General features: G+C 43.2%; 1 protein-coding gene across 1 annotated transcript; it reads left to right on the forward strand.

Moving 5' to 3' along the window:
* Positions 1-1816: 1816 nt before the first annotated feature.
* On the forward strand, positions 1817-19600 carry SCRT2 (scratch family transcriptional repressor 2). The gene is made up of 2 exons (XM_075350521.1): positions 1817-2202; positions 13931-19600. Exons 1-2 carry the CDS (start codon positions 2046-2048, stop codon positions 14626-14628), a joined length of 855 nt encoding a protein of 284 aa, XP_075206636.1. The 5' UTR covers positions 1817-2045; the 3' UTR covers positions 14629-19600.
* The last annotated feature ends 1500 nt before the right edge of the window (positions 19601-21100 follow it).

Genomic DNA, 21100 nt, shown 5'->3' on the forward strand with positions numbered 1-21100 from the left:
TTCTTCTGGGACAACAGCCATGCAGACCAATTTGATGCAGTGTGCGGCATATGGTCTGAGCACTTACAGGATGACCCTCACCCCTTTAACTTCTACAGCAATGCTGGCAACAATCATATGTCTATTTTGAAAAAACAACCTCTAGATATGATGCTGAGCATGTGCACTCAACTTCTATAGTCGACCATCGCGAGGTCTGTTCTGAGTGGTACCTGTCATGTTAAGATGCTGTATGGTCTTGGCCACTGGGCTGCAGCTCAGTTTCAGGGTGTTGGCAATGTTCTTATGGTCGAGGCCATCTTTATATAGAGCATCAATTCTATTTTTAAAATCCTCAGAAAATTCTTTGCCATAAGATGCCATGTTGAACTTCCAGTGACCAGTATGAGAGAGTGTGTGAGCGATAACACCAGATTTACCACACCTGCTCCCCATTCATACCTGAGACTTGTAACACTAATACATCACATGACACCAGGGGAGGGAAAATGGCTAATTGGGTACAATTTGGCCATTTTCACTTAGGGGTGTACTTACCTTCTTTTTCCAGCAATTTAGACATTAATACCTGTGTGTTGAGTTATTTAGAGGACACCAAATTTACACTGTTATACAAGCTGTACCCTGACTACATTACATTGTATCAAAGTGTCAGATCTTCAGTGTTGTCCCATGAAAAGATATAATAAAATATTTACAAAAATGTGAGGGGTGTATTTATTTTTGTGATATACTGTATATAACAGAAAAGGGTCCAGGATGGGGAACATATCCACCAGGATGAGGAACAAATACTGTATATACAATTGAGTATTTATGCCCTATCAATGTAAATGGATACCTGTTGCAACTCAGTAGTAATCAGCCCATTGCATTGAAGAATATGATGCACGCTGCAAAGAAAAATCAGAATATCCCACTGCTCAATAAATATGCCCTTCAATATCCCACTGTAAAGAACTTGGGATATATTTCTATGTGAGCGGGGCAGGCTGCCATCACAATCTGCATTAGAACATTATATATAAATCTATATAGGGAATGATGAGTGTATTTATATTCGCATGCAGCTATGTGTGGGAGGTTCAGCGCTGTCTCCGGTATGATAGACGACACCAGACCCCGGCTGCCAGTTATACTCTTCCTTCTTTGTATAATATAGAGATGGAGCGGCTCTTTCCTTTTGTTGCAGAATTGCAAGGGTCACTGTTTATTGCCCACCTTGGTGGATGTGGGATATTAAGATGCTCCCATCCCCCTCCCCCTCCTACCACCATATGGACTTTCCCTTTATGATTCACAGGCTGTTAAAACACTGGTTGCATACAAGACAAAGGAATCAGAGTTCATCTACACAATGCCAGTCTTCCTGGGATTATTCCGTAGTGCCCCCTTCTTCTTCTTCACGTCGTGTGCATGCTCCTCTTAAGGCTCTTCATCAGGAATGGAAGAAATTAAAATGATTAAAAAATAAATGTCTTATTCCTAATAAGATGTGGGTATCCTGCCTCCATACACGAGGGCTGAGGTCAGGGTATGGGGGGAAAAGTTTGCTCCCTTGTCCTTTCATTCTGGAAATAGCACAAGTTGCAGGGCGCAGGCATGTAAGGTAGCGGGATAAAATATCGCCTCCCTATTCTCCAGCCACATTACTTGTTTCCACTGCATTGTCTATAAGAAGTAAGTAGGCAGGAGGTTGTCTCTTTCTCTATGTCGGCACAGCCGGTTCATTGGTAATGTGATGATTGTCCTGGGGGACATTTGATGGATTAGAGAGCTAAACAGCTCCATTGCAAAGCACCACCTGATCTCAGGCCTGCGTCCCATATAAAGACAGCATGAGTGCTGAGCTCAGCTATTGCTGCCAGATTTCCCCCCTCCCTCCTTTTCCTGCTCCCTTCATCTCCTTTCTCTCTCTCACTCTCCCTCTCTCTCTGCACACTGCAGAAAGTCGGAGCTGTCCAGTGCTGAATGTGAACCGCCGTCCCCCGTCTCTTTAAAAAAAGACTAGCGCTAAACAAAAGGAGACCCTTGTCCATCTCACCATGCCACGCTCTTTTCTCGTCAAGAAGATAAAACTAGATGACTTTTCATCCAGCGGGATTTCTGCATCAAATTACCACCACTTTGATGATCCCTGTGTCCTGGGGCAGTCGCTCACCAGCACTGTGGGAAGCTTGGGAGTCCCTGTTGCTGAAACCGGTAAGTCAGCACCTTGTGCATGGACGGTAGAGGATGTAGCTTGAGATGTACCCACTAGGTAGTAGCATAGCATTACATGGCACATTGGGGAATTGTCCTACCAGACTAAATCTGTCCATACGTAAGGAAAATTTATTTTATTTTTTTATGTCCTATATTGTTGTACACGATGATAAAAGTTTGCTCCGGCAAAGTCCAGATGAGCATTACATATACTTTGCAAACATTGCCTAAATTAATGCGGCCTTGAAGAAATAATCCGATTTTAGAATCAATTTTTGGATTTTTTTTTTCTATTTTTATAATATAAGGAGTATGTGGAATAATTGGTCGTGGTATGGTCCCTTATCATCAGATTAATGCTTTGTGCATGGCAGAACGCAGGTAGAAGAGTTGGCTGCCATGTCTCTGCTCTTCATTGGACTCTCTGCCACTGTTGACTTTGGACACATGTAGCTATCAGGCCTCAAATGCTCCTAACCCTCATTGTATGACTTTGTCCCATTTATCCAAGACCTTCTCGCTAATTTCTAGACTATGTCAATAATGTTCAATGGTTTACCAAAAATATATAGAAAAGCAAAAACTATGAGAAAGTTCACAAGTCAGCCAATGTCAACCCAGCTCTACGAGACGTGTGGAGCAATGCAGGCCCGGATGCGGAGCCACGTTTTCCTGCTGTCACCTGTAGAATAAGAGCTCAATTAACAATAGTTTCCTTGGATGTATTTGTAGCGAGGGCTCTTCGCTTCTTTGAGGACGGGGTATTAATTCCTGTACTATCAAGCCCTTGATGTCTTTTAGAGGAGTGAATGCCAGAGCCTTACAGAGGGGAGGACAGAAAGGATGGGGGGAGGGGATCTAAGCTTTCTCCGGGGACCTCATTGTTCAGGAGGCAGCCAAAAGACTCTCTCTAAAGCCCTTTAAGCGGCTCCATCCTGGGGGAATGGGATCTGTTTGGGATTTCTGCGGTTAAAAAGAAAAAAATTACAAGACTGGTTTATTTGATCAAATTTACTATTAGGTGGTAATATATTTATTCCATGTGTATTGTGTTGGGGGAGGGGTATTCAGGTAGGGCTTGCATGTGTTATATGGTGCACAATAGATAGACTTTTCTGTATAACCTTGTACTGTACTTCTGCTACTGGGATGCAACTTGTGGTCCCAAGGCAGAAGATCTGCAAGCTAAGCACATCTTCCTCCAAGGCTGCAATCCATAACACGATTCCTTATAGGTTTCATACAGGACAAGACACCTTCACAGTAACGTCACTAGAGGAGAAGCTTATGACTCTGCACACTATATATATATATATATATATATATATATATATATATTCATTGCACCAGATAAAACTACCCCCTGTAACTTCCCATTTGCTGGAGTACTGCAAATCCCAGCAACCGTCCATGACAGGGCATGTCAGGTGTTGAAGGCTCACAATAACTAGTTGTCTTGTGGACCAGATAATTTCTACAAAAATCATGTATGACCGTATCATTCGTCATCAATCATAATTATGATATATATATATAATATATGTCACAGGCATTAAACTATAGAATTAAGATAAAGGGCACTGATCTAGATTTTGGGTTAAAAATGCTGATTTGACAGTCTCATTTGCAATAATGAGATTAGGAAAATGCACTCCGAGTCCGGGCAGAAACCTGTGGAGTTGATGACAAATATCATGGTCATAATCTATATCATAATTTTCTGAAACTTTTCCCAATTTTTCCACTTTTTGGTTAATGAACGTCCTCTGTGATAAAGCATGTAACCTATGTTGGATATATCAAGACGTCTGTGTGGTTTTTACCCGATCAGATACAAAGCCATGACCCCAGTACTGCAAGGTGACAGTGACACACACCACATCCACCATACAGAGAACTCGTCATAGTGTTACATTGCAGCCCAACAATAACAACAATGCTAGCCCTACACATGTCACAACACTCGGCACACCTGACAACCTGACAAAATGTCATCTGAGATCACACAGGTGTCACTGAGCCCCCTCTCAGAAAAGGCATTAATGATACATTCACAAGGGAAAGGTATCTGGAAGGAAGCGCCTGTCTCAAAGTCACGCTCTTGAAAATAACCTTGCTGTGTGCTTGGAGAGGTGTGAAATATTGCTGAGGAAAGCTGTTTTGTACCTGAAGCATGTGACTGCACAATCTGCAAATAAGGAGGCAGAGAGATGACGAAGAATAACAATCTGTGAAGCGAGATGGATAGTCAGGCAGCGGTGATTGTGGTAATGGACTTGTCAATCTTCTACACCTTGACGATGCTGTAGCCCTAAGAAGATAGGACTTGTATTTCTTGTGTCTGATAGACGATGTGGAAGATTATCTGGTATCACAGAGCACGCCGGCTGCATTTTAACACCTGTGTACAGTTGATGACCATATTTTGCCTTCAGGATATCTTCTCTTCCGGTTGGATCTTCGGTCTTTTTAATGTGGCCTTCAGAGTTTTCTATGATTGTTTCCATTCATCTTGTTACTATTGATCTCCTTCTTCTTCCAACTTTCATAATTAAGGTTACTATTGGTCTCCTTCTTCTTCCAACTTCCATAATTATGGTTACTACTGGTTTCCTTCTTCTTCCTCCAACTTCCATAATTATAGTTACTATTGGTCTCCTTCTTCCAATTTCCATAATTATGTTTTTCAATTAATTGGATTTTCTCAGAATATATCCAACATAAGATAAAGCTTCAGTCTGATTTTGGGGTTTTGAAGGAAAGTAAGGCTTGATTTGGTTGAGTTGTGGGACCATGTGTAACCTTACGCTCAAGGGACCATAGAATATTGAGCAAGCGTAGAGATTGTAACCTCAGAGACAACAAAATGTCCCCATGGTAGAAGAATGATTGCTGTCACTTCAGATTGAAGCCCAAAAACCCATTAGGAACTGGAAGAGCTTCCCTAAGCAAAAACATGCTGGTGAAGCCCCTTTCCCTGGTGAACATACAGCAGCCCAGATAACTACAGATGCCTGCAGATTTCCACATAAAGTCAATAAATCCTGTAATGACAAAACTAATTACATCTTCCCCGTTACAAGCATCTGTTGGGTGGTAAAGCTGGAGAAAACATACAGGCTGATAAAGCTGCATTGTTCCTATAACCAGGAGCGGTCTGAGGCCGGCAGACAATGAGCTGCTGCATTTACCTTCACTATTAAAGCATGAAATGTGCAAGAGCCAAGGCTTGTTTGTGGTCTCCACTTATCTGCAATCTTTATCTATTATGGCTGGAGCAGCAGATCTGGAGAAGATGTCATCCTCTAGAAGCCACGGCACTGCAGGCCAAGAAGTAGAGATTTGTTTTTCCACGTGCTCTGCAGTGTCACCTTGATACAAGGGGCATGCATTAAATCTGCAGAGGAGGGGCAGGAGCCTTGTCGATGGCACATGTATACGTACAGGCACATCACTGGCCATCGCTTTTGCACACACACATAAGCACAGAATAACAGTCAAAGCCCAAAGCTTGGTTTGTGCAGTGCAGGCATCTGGTCTACGGAGCAGGTTTATCTCTTAAGCTTAGCAAATGATGCATATTTAGGACAGGCACCGAACAGGCTATACAGCATGGGAGTGTGTGGGGGAAGCTGAAGCTAAGAGGCGAAAAATAAATGGACAGCGTATTTGAGATTCCTGACCCCAGCTAATGCTTGCATTAAATGGAATATTGACTGCACGCTAATGGTTTAAGAGATCTGAGAAGTTAAAGGGTCACAATGCCCGAGCGCTGATATATTCCATTGCAGAGACAGAAAAGTAGGATCCTGCCGCATCGCTTCCCTGACAGCCATCAAAAGCAAAAATAGGAAGTGAACGCGGGGCGCTCAGAGCATCGGCAGCGTCTGTTTATAGGAATATAGATGCAGTGACAGCAGTGGGGTAATGTGTATCTCAGCAGAGATCATCCTTCCGTGCTGAGCTCGAGAAGGGCTCATCTTGCAGATCAATAGATCACAGTTATCGACAGAGGAGTCCAGTAAATAATGTCACAGCTGGGATGACAGTGGGAACAGGTGTCATAAACTTGTGGCTGAGAAAGAGCATTATTTTACAAATGTGGGAATCTGCAATCATAAGAATAGCTGACACGTGCAGGTCTGCTGCAGTCTTCTAGTCCATACATATATGGGTTATTAAGTAATCATAAGCATCAGAAAGAAAACAAGTAGGGGAACCTATCCATCCATTCATCCATCATCTATCCATCCATCATCTCTCCATCCATCCATCCATCCATCCATCATCTCTCCATCCATCATCTCTCCATCCATCCATCCATCCATCCATCATCTCTCCATCCATCCATCTCTCCATCCATCCATCCATCCATCCATCATCTCTCCATCCATCCATCTTCTCTCCATCCATCCATCATCTCTCCATCCATCCATCCATCCATCCATCATCTCTCCATCCATCCATCCATTCATCCATCATCTCTCCATCCATCCATCCATCATCTCTCCATCCATCATCTCTCCATCCATCATTCATTCATCCATCCATCATCTCTCCATCTATCCATCCATCCATCGATCTATTCATCCATTATCTACCTATCCATCTATCCATCCTTTCATTCATTATCTATCTATATATCCATCCATTCATCATCTATCCATCCATTAATCCATCCATCCATCATCTCTATCCATCCATCCATCCATCCATCTAACATCCATCTATCTATCTATCTATCTATCTATCCATTAATCCATCATCTATCCAACCATTCTCATCTATTTATTTATCCATCCATTCATCATCTATCTATCCATTATCTATCTATACATCCATTATCTATTTATCCATCCTTTCATTCATTATCTATCTATCCATCCATTAATCCATCCATCATCTCTATCCATCCATCTAACCATCCATCATCTCTATCCATCCATCTAACCATCCATCATCTCTATCCATCTATTTAACCATCCATCATCTATCTATCTATCCATCCAATAATCCATCATCTATGCATCCATTCATCATCTATTTATCCATCCATTCATCCATCCATCCATCATCTATCTATTATCTATCTATCCATCCATCCACTCACCCATCATCTATCCATTCAGTCATCCATTATCTATCCATCTATCTATCTATCTATCTATATATCTATCTATCCATTTATCCATCATCTATCTATCCATCCATTAATCCATTCATCATCTCTCCATCTATCATCTATCTATCCATCCATTCAATCATTCATCATCTATCTATCTATCCATCCATCCATTCACTAATCTATTTATTTATTCAACCATTCATGCATCATCTCTCCATCCATTCATCACTCCATCCATCCATCCACTCTTCATCCATTCATCTGCCTATCTATTTATCTATCTATCTATCTATCTATCATTCATTCATACATGATACAAATGGTACTAGGTGAATGGACATAGTTGTTTTTCTGAATCCACTGGAATTAAAGGAATATGCTAGATACTGAAAGAATACTGTAGAATAAAAGACAACTTTTTGGCACATGTAGTTTTTGATAGTTTTATGAAAGAAAAAAAAAGTAAATAAACTTTTTCACAATCCTACAGTCACATGATGATGTCACCTAATACTTCGAGGTAGATGACATCCCAAGGATCCATCGGCAGGATGGACTTTCTTTTAGTCAATGTCTTGAGTTGAGTGTTGCAATCTTAGAGATCTGATGTAATGCTATAATTCTGCAGAGATCTGAAACTTGCAATCTCAAAATTGTGCCTTAATTTGTCTAAGGGTACCTTCACACTTTAGCGATGCAGCAGCGATCCGACCAGCGATCTGACCTGGTCAGGATCGCTGCTGCATTGCTACATGGTCGCTGGTGAGCTGTCAAACAGGCAGATCTCACCAGCAACCAGCCCCCAGCCAGCAGCGACGTGCAAGCGACGCTGCGCTTGCACGGAGCCGGCGTCTGGAAGCTGCGGACACTGGTAACTAAGGTAAACATCGGGTATGGTTACCCGATGTTTACCTTAGTTACCAGCTCACACCGCTTAACTTTTAGCGTGTGCAGGGAGCAGGAGCCGGCACTGGCAGCGTGAGAGCTGCGGAGGCTGGTAACGAAGGTAAATATCGGATAACCGCCTTGGTTACCCGATGTTTACCTTGGTTACAGCTTACTGCAGGCTGTCAGACGCCGGCTCCTGCTCCCTTAACATTCAGGATTGTTGCTCTCTCGCTGTCACACACAGCGATGTGTGCTTATCAGTGGGAGAGCAACAATAAAAAAACGAACCAGGGCTGTGTGTAACGAGCAGCGATCTCACAGCAGGGGCCAGATCGCTGCTCAGTGTCACACACAGCGAGATCGCTAATGAGGTCACAAAAACCGTGACTCAGCAGCGATCTCAGTAGCGATCTCGCTGTGTGTGAAGTACCCCTAAGAAACTCCAATATATTTGGCAGGGCTGTACACACAAAGTCTGAGATTTCTTTTTATCTCATATATACAAACTGTTGTCATTTCCTATCTAAAAAAATTCAATAGTCATTAACTGTTGATAAAGCTTCAAACATAGTTGACATTTCAAGGCCAGTTAAATGTTAAATGATGTTTTGGGTTCTCTTCTGTTTTGTGGTTATTAGGAAATTAAGAAAAGGGACTGCAGTTCTTTATAACAATTTGAGCTCTATGTTACAAAGCTCTAAATCTACTGCGAAGATGTAAAATTTTAACAACTCACCTGGTGGGGTGGATTCTCTGAACAGTAGATCAGGGAGAGCATCAGGGACCAGAGGCGATGGAATAGTAGAGCAGGTATTGACGACCGATACATGGATCAGTGAGGACCAGGACTGCAGCCTATGCATAAGACAAACAAGAACAAGTGTCAGAGATGAAGCAGAGCTGTGCGTCCGGATACACACACAAATAACAGCTCTATAGTAAAGTGGTATCTTCCAACATGGATGCAGTTAGTCAATCAATGCAGTCTGCCACCTTTCAGCAGGGCAGTGGTTAATCACAGGTATAACAGAGAAGTCTGGTATCTTCCATCAGGAAAATGGTTAATAGCAGAGATTTAAGCAAGCTGTGACTTGTAGTGAGAAAATGGTTAAACGTGGTATAGCAATGTAGCATTTGCAAACTGGAGACTCACTAGATCAGATGTGTTAACTTGATTGCAGAGGCTAGATGTGAACAGTTGTAAGAAGTTGGTAACTTGTGTGCTGAGGGGTTTGTGTGGTGAAAGCTTAGTAAGTTGGAGTTAGCTTTAAAGCATAAAAGTCAGCAATAACAGGGAAAATGATAAGACTTCTGGCTGAAGGTGAGCCGAGGAAAGTAATAGTAAACACTTGACAAACCTGAAGCAACTGTGGACAATGTACTTAATATTCAAGAACATGCCTTAAAATGCTTGGTGTGATGATGTCGGAACTGTTTAGTAGGTTACATGTGAAACCTGGTGTGGACTACTGCAAAGCCATAGAAAAAAGGTGGACAGTTACACAAAATAACATACATCTGAGCTTCCTGCACCCACTACTAGAGGGAGCTCAGGAGCTTACTGTATACTGTATAATTATTGACTTCAATGTCCAGACAGTATGTAGTAAGCTCCTGATCCCCCTGATGGCTAGTGGTGGCCAGCATGTTATTATATAATGTATTTATGCCTGCGGAGGGAATTTGGACTATTGCATCAAAAAAATGGAGCGCCATCCATATTATAATATATTACCAATCTAAAATATGTTTTAAGGGTGGATGCCCAATAGCTAATTGCTTGATTTTTATGTATGTAAAGTAATAATAACCATTAAACAATGTTCACTGCAGTGAAAACAAATCTAGGTCAAAATAAAACAAAATATAAAAGCAAATAAATGTATTTCATAGGGGCAGAAGGGAGGTTGGGTTTTTAAGAAATTGCTTCAATTGATACGAAAATATGAGCATTTGATCCTATTGATTTAAATCAGAATCAGAGTTTTCCTAGTTGTTTGCTGAGGATAAATAAAAAGCCTGCAGAGCCTCGTAATGGTCTGAAACCAAATCCTTCCTCTTGTCCCAATTCTCCTGACAGTTCAGTAAAGTAATAGAGGTAATACGAGGCCTCATTATGTAACAGTAAACATGATGATGTCAGTGGAAAATTAAATGGGGATTTTTTTTTTTATGGAAACCACTGCGGGGTGCGCACTGTGCACCTACTATTCTGCTTACAAATCGGCTGCCTCTCTGTGCTATGAATTATTCATATACTGTATGCTGACCTGTCCTGAACCCGCTAGATAACGTCAGATGCATAAACCCAACAGCATGGAACAGAGCAAATCTGATTATAGACATAATGAAACATCTTGTGTATTAATAGGTTACACTGTCATATTACCATACTCAAAAGTCAGTATGTCCTTGTCCTGTACCCTCTGTCAGTGTCACTGTCCTCTACCCCAGCGTCATTGTCCTGTGCCCCAAGTGTCAGTGTCATTGTCCTGTATCCCAAGTGTCAGTGTCATTGTCCTGTACCCAAGTGTCAGAGTCAGTATCCTGTACCCAAGTGTCAGAGTCAGTATCCTGTATCCTATGTACCAGGTTTTGATTGTCCTCTGACACTAATGTCAGTGTCCTTATCCTGTACTCCAAGTATCAGTCATTGTCCTGTACCCCAAGTATCAGTGTTATTGTCCTGTACCCAAGTGTCATTGTCCTATGCCCCAAATGTCAGTGTCATTGTCCTGTAAGCCAAGTGTCAGAGTCAGTATCCTGTACCCAATGTATCAGGTTTTGATTGTCCTCTGACACTGGTGTCAGTGTCCTTATTCTGTATTCCAAGTATCAGTCATTGTCCTGTGCCCTCTGTCAGTGTCATTGTCCTGTACCCCAAGTGTCAGTGTATCATTGTCCTGTACCCTATGTACCAGGTTTTGATTGTCCTCTACCTTGGTGTCAGTGTCCTTACCCTGTACCCCAAGTGTCAGTGTTATTGTCCTGTACCCCAAGTGTCAGTGTTATAGTCCTGTACCCCAAATGTCCTCTGTAATTATTCTGTACCTTATGTGTCAGTGTCAGTATTTTGAACCTCAAGTGTCAGTATCTTGTACCCCCAGTATCAGTGTTTCATTGTCCTGTACTCCATGTACGAGGGTTTTATTGTCATCTACCCTTGCTGTCAGTGTCATTGTTCTGTAGTCCATGTATCAGTATCCTGTACCCCCAGTATCAGTGTATCATTATCCTGTAACCCATATACCAGGGTTTCATTGTCCTCTTCCCTTGGTGTAAGGCTGGTTTCACTTCAGCGTTTTTTCGCCGGTCGGCAAAAAAACACAAACCGCATCTTACCGGATCCGTTGTCTGCTCAATGCAATGTCAATGGACTTGCGGCAACATGAGTTTGCGTGCAGTAGTGTCAGGATCCGGTGAGTTGTAGTTTTTACCTTTTATCAAAAGCACAACTTGTTGCGTTTTTCACCTCCGTCCAAAAACTGCATGTCGCCGGATCCTGTACATTGCGGCAGTAGCTGCAATGTATTCCAATGGGCGCCAGATTCGGTTTTAACAGTTGCGGTTGTATGCTGCAGGAAGGATCCTGTTTGCAGTACAGAACATGGCCTGAATATCACCCTCTCACTCTCACACACACTCACTCTCACACACTTTCACTCTCACTCACAAACACTCTCACTCACACTCTCACTAATACTCTCTCTCACTCACTCTCTCTCTCGTCCAGAGGTGCATCCACGCTGTCATAGCAGAGTCAGCTCACTCCCGATCACATGACTTTACTGCCCGCCCAGCCCCATTCAGCTCATTCCCAACCACATGACTCATAAGGCTAGTTTCACACTTGCGTTCAGCGTATTCCGTCACTATGGAGAATAGCGCAGTCCGTTAATGCACTGCACTATTCTCCATAGACTTGTATAGATGACGCACTGTAACGCAAGTGTCAGCGTTGCATCCGCCGGACGACGCAGCATCGTTATTTTGAAGCTGCGTCGGGCGGAAGGAACGCAGCATGTAACGTTTTCTTGAGCAGCGGAATCCTTTGGATTTCACTGTGCATGCTCTCTCTGGCTCCCTCCACCCGTAACCAGGGTACACATCGGGTAACCAAGGAACCCTAGTTATGTGTGCCGGCAGCCAGACACTTCCCCACTCGGCTCCGTCCCCTCCCTGCACTCCGTATGTATACACACACACAATCGCACGCACACACACACACAATCACACGCACACACACACACACACACACACACACACACTCTCACACTCACTCACCTGTCCCCCAGCGATGCAGTCCCAGCAGCACTGACGTCCTCAGCCATGGCCCTGCTCGGCTCCACCCACCGCACTCCGCCCCCCGCTCCCGCCACCCGCACACATTGTCGGCGACCGAACGATCGGCTGATCACCCGGCGGCCGGCTACTGTGAGTGATCGGCTGATCACCCGGCGGCTGGCTACTGTCAGTGATCGGCTGATCACCCGGCGGCTGGCTACTGTGAGTGATTGGCTGATCACCTGGCGTCCGGCTACTGTGAGTGATCGGCTGATCACCCGGCGGCCGGCTACTGTGAGTGATCGGCTGATCACCCGTCGGCGGACTACTGTTAGCAATTAGCTGATCGCCCGGCGGCCGGCTACTGTGAGTGATTGGCTGATCACCCGGCGGCCGGCTACTGTGAGTGATCAGCTGATAACCCGGCGGCGGACTACTGTTAGCGATAAGCTGATCGTTCACAATAGTCTGCCGACGGTAAAACTGTAAAAAAAAACAAAAAAAAAAAACGAATTGTGTTGTTTTGCAGCATCCATTGCATCCGTTGTGCCACTATATGCAACACATCCGTTGCATCCGTCACACAACGCAATGCAACGGATGCCGTTCAACGCAAGTGTGAAACTAGCCTAAACTGCAAGTCACAGGATCCAGTAAATAACACTTGCGTTTGCATGCGTTCAACTCAAATTCAACAGGATCCAGTCACATGCAGTTTGCGTTTTTTTGCCTCAAGGCAAAAAAACGCTGATGTGAAACCGGCCTTGTCATTGTCCTGCCCTTGGCTTGTGCTAAGGTACCGTCACACATAGCGAGATCGCTGCTGAGGCACGGTTTCTGTGACGCAGTAGCGATCCCGTTAGCGATCTCATTATGTGTGACATCTACCAGCGATCAGGCCCCTGCTGTGAGATCGCTAGTCGTTGCAGAAAGGTCCAGGCTATTTTCTTCAAAGGCGATGTCCTGCTGGGCAGGACACATCGCTGTGTTTGACACTGTGTGACAGGGTCACAGTGACTGCTGAGATCGTTATACAGGTCACTACTGCGACCTGTAACGTTCCTGCATCGTTGGTAAGGTCTGACTGTGTGACATCTCACCTGTGACCTCCCAGCGACTTACCAACGATCCCTATCAGGTCGTATCGTTTTTGGGATCGCTGGTAAGTCGTTGTGTGTGACTGCAGTGAACCATTGTTTAAGGTGAAATCCTTGCCCTTAACCCTAAGTGCCTTTGTGTCATTACCCTGAGCTCATGATACCAGAGAATCATAATGGCTGATATATTTATTTCTTTGTATGGGATACTAAAAGTGCCAGAGAAATGACCCTGCATGTAATCCAATGACAAGAGAAAAGCAGTGAGGAGAATGGATGTTTCTGAGACTTGATGAGATAATGCAGTGTTTGTATTTTGTCCATCTTGTAGGTTATTCTGACTGTATCACATCGTCTGATTACGAAGTTGGGAAAAAAAGCGGAAGCAAATTTTCATCATCTGAAACTGACTACACACCAACTCATGATGATTACAGCGAGCCTGACAGCCCACAGTCCAGTCTGTCAGCCGGGTATTTCAGCGGGGAAGCCGCAGTCACAGACAGCTACTCAATAGATGCTTTCTTCATCACTGATGGCCGATCAAGACGTAGCGGTGAAACCCGTGGAAACCAGCGACACACGTGTACTGAATGCGGTAAAACCTATGCCACCTCTTCCAACCTCAGCCGGCACAAGCAAACTCACAGGAGCCTGGACAGTAAAATGGCAAGAAAATGCCCAACTTGTGGCAAGACGTATGTATCTATGCCAGCCTTGGCCATGCATCTCCTGACACACAACCTAAAACACAAGTGCGATGTATGCGGGAAGGCTTTCAGCCGTCCCTGGTTGCTTCAAGGCCATATGCGTTCTCATACTGGTGAGAAGCCTTTTGGTTGTGCCCACTGCGGTAAAGCCTTTGCCGACCGATCTAACCTTCGTGCACACATGCAGACGCACTCGGCCTTTAAGCACTACAAGTGCAAGCGGTGCGAAAAAACCTTTGCTCTCAAGTCCTATCTCAACAAGCATTATGAGTCGGCTTGCTTCAAGGGCTCGGAGCATGAGTGCACTGTCCAAAGCTAAAGCCAAGTGCACATGCTAAAACTGTACACAACTAAACATGGCACAAACCACTGTGCCCCTCCGCCCTTTTCAATGGCACAAGGCACCAGAGACTGAAATAAAAAAATAAAAATCAGGGTACTTGGCATATAACAGTGTTACGTTAGATTGCACTTCACCACCGTCTATGAAAGCATGGTAATTTACCATGCTTTTCGGACCATATCACACATTGCTTTTTATTTATTTATTTATTTATTAATTTATTTATTCCAAGCCGTGCAATATAACTTTCACACTTTTCCTTCATCTTTTGAAATTCTACTTCCTCTCCGCTGAAGCTCTTAAAATAATTTTTACGTGCAAAGCCAAGCTTTCTTAAGATAAACCACATGAAATGTGAACGTTAGAACTGAACGGGACTCAATCGAATGGAGAGGCTCTTCAACGCTCAGGCTCAGGTGCCATTTTTCTGTTTTGCGTCAGATTATTTTTTAAGGGACGTGAGTAGTGCCATTGTATGGCATTGCTGCCGACAGATCCGTATTATTTTTTCCAAAAACTTTGTGCCACGCTTCTTCCAATTTCCATGTACAAAGCATAAAGGATCCTAGTCATGAATGCACAAATAGTTTCTTGCAAGCTTAAGCAGCAAACGCATGAATGTCCCACATAAGCTCTTCCCAACGGCACCAAAGCCTGACTGGCTGTACATAAAGGCAGAAAGATTTCCTCCAGTGTCTTGATTTAATATTTGGAAGCACATATGTACAGAAAAAAATAAAAATGGGCAACGTTGTGCCAATATTTATATAGCAAAGGGAATGGCACCCAACTACAATTAACTTGCCGCAGATTCCCGCAAAACAGTGTTACCTCTAGTGTTTTCTAAAGCAATGAGAATATGCACTATATTTGGATGACTGATACACGTATTTATTAAGCACCCCGCATTAATAAGGGGTAATTTCACTCAGCATTGTGACTATTATAACTTATTACGCTCTGCATCATGATGCGACCTCCACCTTTGGGTGAAGGCGAATGTCTGAAGCAATTGAACTGCTTATTTAAGTCATGTAATTTATACAAGGTGTTATTTATACTATTTATTTGCCAATTTTACTTTTTATTAATTAACGACTTTTGATTTTGTGGTTGCAAAATGACTGGATAGAATGTGGTGTTAATAATGAAGAGACGGAGGAGCGGTCAATGTTTACAGGCGAGCGTTACAAAGCGACGGACACAACGGCACGTTTCATCGCATTGGACTGTCTTCCTCTTGAGGTCTGCGACACGCAGATAGAACGTATTCTTCAGGCCCACATTTACGATCAAGCGTCTAGGAGATCCTGGATGATACTGGAAAAGCCTATGCAATTTCTCATTGACTTTATACCTCATGACGACTCAAAGGAAGCCAATATTAATCATGCCACAGGTAGCTCTGCCACTTTTGTCAAAGCTTGTACTTTCAGACTTGCTGTCCACTCAACTTTGAGACACAAATCGTATATTGCATTTTTGATCAGCCATGGCCCAGGCTGGCTTTACGGCATGCTTGAGGTTTGCTAGGGAAGCCTGGGTAATCACGAGATCATGACTTGATATGGGGAAAAGTCACCTCAAAATGGAAACAAGATGTTTTTTTTTATTATGACTGCAAAAACAAAAAAAAGTAGACATTCACTGGCGTTTACAGAGCCTTGCAGTAATGGTATGCATTGACAGCACTTGTAGGGGGTCACTGGGCCATCCCAAGGTTAATTAGAATGCAGTATTACTACACGTGACACATTGTAATGCATAGTTCCAGACGTTAAGAGCTGATTTCGCTAGTCTTGCCTTGCTTTTCAGTGGACCTGCTTATATCAGACTATAAACAGGGGATGAGGGCAATTTTCAGGCAACGCTCGCTGGGATAATGTTTAGGGTCTCTTCCACTTTCCTGCATGCCGAACTATTAACGAGCCTTGAGTTATTAGATAATAGAAGCCTTACTTGCATTATCAGTGTTATTGCATCGCAAGAGAGAATGTATCAAATAGCTGAAAAAGAAAATCATGGCCTTAGATGTATAGTGTACACAGGGCTCGGGATAGTAATACTCAGCCGTCAATAATCACTACAGGAACAGATATTAAATCAGGGCAATATAACTGGAATATATACAGAGCCATGAAAGGAGCGATAACTGCAGCTGGACATAGACTGGGATGGATGTTTCTTCCATACAGCTCAGTATTTCCAGGTATTTTAAGGCAATCTCCTACTAAAAGGAGTCTTCCATAGTGTGTCCTCCAAGGAATCCTTTAGACTTCCTTATGTTTTTTTTTTATATGTTTTTATCAAATTAGCTCTATGGTGGCTACTGATTGATCGCAATGGTGAGAGAACAGATTGCAGAGACATCATCACTTAAACGGGTATTTTCCTCGTTATCACTTGAGCAGCTCAGAGCTATGCAGTCTCCTTACTTCCTGGTTTCTGGCAGAGAGGGTTTTCCTCGTTGTCACTTGAGCAGCTCAGAGCTATGCAGTCTCCTTACTTCATGGTTTCTGTCACGGAGGAGTTGTCACTTGAGCAGCTCAGAGCTATGCAGTCTCCTTACTTCCTGGTTTCTGTCAGGGAGGGTTCTCCTGATTGAGTGACAGTTCTGGTGAGCAGCAGAACTGTATTATTAGTAGAACTATAAAGCTCAGCACAAGTCTGCTGTAACACATTCAGCCATCAGTGGTTTGTTCTCAGTCTGCACTGTTATCACTGTATTTACACAAAGAGTAAACAGGGCATTTCATCAAGCACATAGCTCCAAACAGTGAGAGATGTCATCAGGAGAACTGCTCTGGGAGAAGCTAAAAGTAGGAGCTGGTGATTTTCCAAAAATTTATAATAGCAGCTTGTCAGGAACTGAGAAACAAAGGGGGAGGGTACTGAATAGCTAACGTCTGTATAGAAATCAATCGGCTGGAGATAGCTGACTGGTATGTTGGGAGTTAACCCCTCTCTAGGATCTGGGCAAGTTCTGGTGGTCGAGCTCCATGGAATGCAACTGTACAATATGAAAAATGAAAACTCTCAATGAAAAAGGAGATAGATAAAGCCACTCAATTGCAAATTTCATGCTATCTAACTAATTAAAGCAATGTAATACATGAGAATATCACTTTAAAGGTATTGCTGGGGACCAAAGGAGCAGTGGGGGATTTAAGAAACAAGTAATGGTTGCCCAGTTTAAAATATCTCAGAAAAAATGTGGAAGCAAAGTTTAGGATTTATGTACCTATTAAAGTTATACCCAAAATCAAAAGTTACCCCCTTACTGGTTGATGGAGGCTAACTACTAGCACCCCCAGAAATCTCCAAAACAGTGCTCTGGATGGAGCGGAAGTACACATGTTCGAGCGCCACTCCATTCATTGTCTATAGAACTGCTGGAAATAGCAAAGTGCTGTGTTTGGGTTTCTCCAGCAGTTCCATTGAAAACGAATAGAAAGGAAACGGATGATGTGTCGCTCAAATATATTTAGGAAGGGGTTCACAGACCCCTGTTTTTCGGATTTCTGTGGTTCTGATTGATGGATATGTTTTTATTTGAAAAATAACCCTTTAAATGCTGTTATATGCTAAGTCTCAGTTACAGCTGGTCACCTAAAGCCCTGCATCCTAATCAACACAATCAGGACTATCACTTGAAATCCTTGAGGGACTTCTTCCCTCTTGCTCAGCATTGTACATTGTATAATGTCTTGTGACAGCCAAAGGGGTTTGATCATCAGATATCTAATCTCTGCTCTGTACAGAAGTGTGGAGCGATCAACATTTCTGCAATCCTCTGCATCAGACAAATACATGAATCAGCTCAACATAAAATAAGTGCCATCAATGGGAAAAATCCAATAAAAAACAGGGGATACAGGGGCTCTGAGCTTGCAATAAAGTCTGACAACTATCAATAAGCCTTGCATCTCAGTGTAATAATCCTGATAGATGCACAAAGTGGGAGGAGACCCTATAAAAAATTGGGACTCTTCTTGTTGTTAGTTTATGCCAGAATGCCCCCTATTCCCTGACGGCAGCAAATGGCACTTGTTTAGTACCCATCTATGTTAAAGGGACAGGCACATATTTTCACGTTTGGGTATAGTGAGGAGCTGATTGCAGGTCCATACACCTATGGAGGAGGAGGAGGATGGAACCAATACAAGCCATGGCAGAGATGTTTATGGTGACCTGAATTTCTAGCCTTTTTTCAGACTTTTCTTTCAGACTGCTTGTGACTGTAGATTTAATGACAATCATTACGATAGCCATTAATGATCATTGTTATGTCTATGGTACTGGAAGAAATGCTAGTTTAATCATTTGCAGCACTGGAAGCAATTTTCTGCATCGTCTCCTCAATTCATATACCTTTGCATGCATTTACCTCCCCCTCGCTCCTCGGGGGAGGGGCAGATCTTTGCCTTGCATTACGTTAGCTGCATTAGTTCAGAGGTGAAGACATAGGTGCAAAATCTTAACCTATTAGCACAAGCGCTCCTCCATGTTCATTACAGCCTGCACATTTCACAAGACCCTGCGTGCTGGCACCGGAATGGGTTAACTTCTCATAGTACCTTGTTAGAATACATAACCGAAAAACCGACTAATTCTGCGACGTCATTTCATTTTAGAGATGTGCATTTGCAAACTGATGGCACGGCCACAGCCTTTCAGCTGCCTTCTTTCCCCGATCCCGTATGCGGCATTTTTACCTGTAGATGTAGGGCACCTTCCCTTCTTTCATATTTATACTGTACATAGAAAGAAACAGCAATAATTTTAAGTGCATGTCAGAGATTTGGTTCTCGAAAAAAAGGTTTCCTTTTTCTTTCTTCCGTTTTTTTCTCCAGTAACTGATGCTGATAAAGCCGGTTCTACTTGTCACCTTTTACTGTATTAATTCTCATGCAATTCAGGGAAATTAAAGAGTTTATGATTCAATAGATCCGCATTGTCGTGAGTTCGGTTCTTGTTATTCTTCTCCTATGATATCATTACTAGGGACACGGATGGTAAACACGCACTTTCTTGCACCTGTCCTTCCTGATTAGTTAATTGGGGGGCTTGAGAATATGAAGTTAGACACAGACTCCTTTAAGACCCAAATTTACATGACAAAGACTTCTGCATATGGTGGCCTGTCTACAGTAGGGTGAGCCTGTGCTCTGGGTAAGTCACTCCGTAATAATAAGCTGCCACTTTGCCTAATTGGCCTCCACGCGACTCAGCTGCAGTGACTCCCCCCGCTCCGACACCCCCCCGGCTCGTAGTATCACGCTTCAGGGGTCGCTGGGGTAAAATATCTAAGGCCTATCTGTAAAAATCCGATTGGGAATAAAATCCTTTGTGCGCAGCAGAAGCAGGAGCTATTTGTAGCCGTAAAAATAAATGCAGAAGGAGGCAGCTGCGGTGACTTGTGCGCGCTGATTGGTCGGACGGAGGACAGAATATGCCACCTGCAGTCCTTTGTGTGATGCGACTGAATTACATTACAAGGCACCCGGCTTTCACGAGCTCCGACAAAATTGTACGTTCCTTCTGCGGAGAAATGCAGGGCAAAGGACACAATAGCAGGCACGGATGAAACGGGTCTTAAGGACAAAGAGGCCATGCAAGTTTCATTTTGGAATATGCGCAGTCGTCAGAATTTAAAAAAAAAAACAAAACATTGATAAAATGATGTCCCCCCCTAACCCCCAACTCCAAGGAGATTAAAGGTCTTCTTATTCTATGCTCAGTGAAAAGATCTGACAGATTTCACCTGTCAAGGGAGATGATGGCGGATTTTAAGCTGCATTTATTTTGATGTGGACCCAATGTTCCAGTCTGTTTCCTAGGGCCTCCGAAGACGCTAGGAACATGAGCTGAATTTAGGAAATAAAATGATGACTTTGCATCTCTTGTAAAATGATGTTGCAGCATTACTGCATGCCTGCTCACAGCCGGAGCTTTAATAAGCCCCCGGGCAGATCTATGCACGCCAACTCAATGCAAGGGGTGGGGGGAGGCGGAAAGATGAGGAGTTGCTGGTGTGTTTTACAGAATCAGGACAAAGAGCAATAAGGCAACCAACAAGCAGAACCCGGAATAATACCTTACGTTGTGTTATATAAGTGCCATTTATCTCCATTATGGTAAGTGTCTGATATAAACTAATGGTTTTAATAAAGGTAAGGCGTTGTTAGAGAACGTACTTTGCGAGGTAGCAGGGGACTTTATTTTCCTGTAATCACTATAACGTTTTGACCATTCCAACAGATGGGGAGCAGCAACGCAAGATGGATACGAGAAAGCTGCAATCACCAACAAGCCGGACCCCACCATCCCGCCTACTGAAGGGGGCACCAAAGTAAAAATACTCTAATATTCTCCCAACAGATTAAAGGATAAAAAGAAAGGAAAATAAAACATGTGTATCCCACAGTGTTTCTTTAGATCTACAGTA

This window comes from Anomaloglossus baeobatrachus, chromosome 5 (genome assembly GCF_048569485.1).
Source record: "Anomaloglossus baeobatrachus isolate aAnoBae1 chromosome 5, aAnoBae1.hap1, whole genome shotgun sequence".
Lineage (NCBI taxonomy): Eukaryota > Metazoa > Chordata > Amphibia > Anura > Aromobatidae > Anomaloglossus > Anomaloglossus baeobatrachus.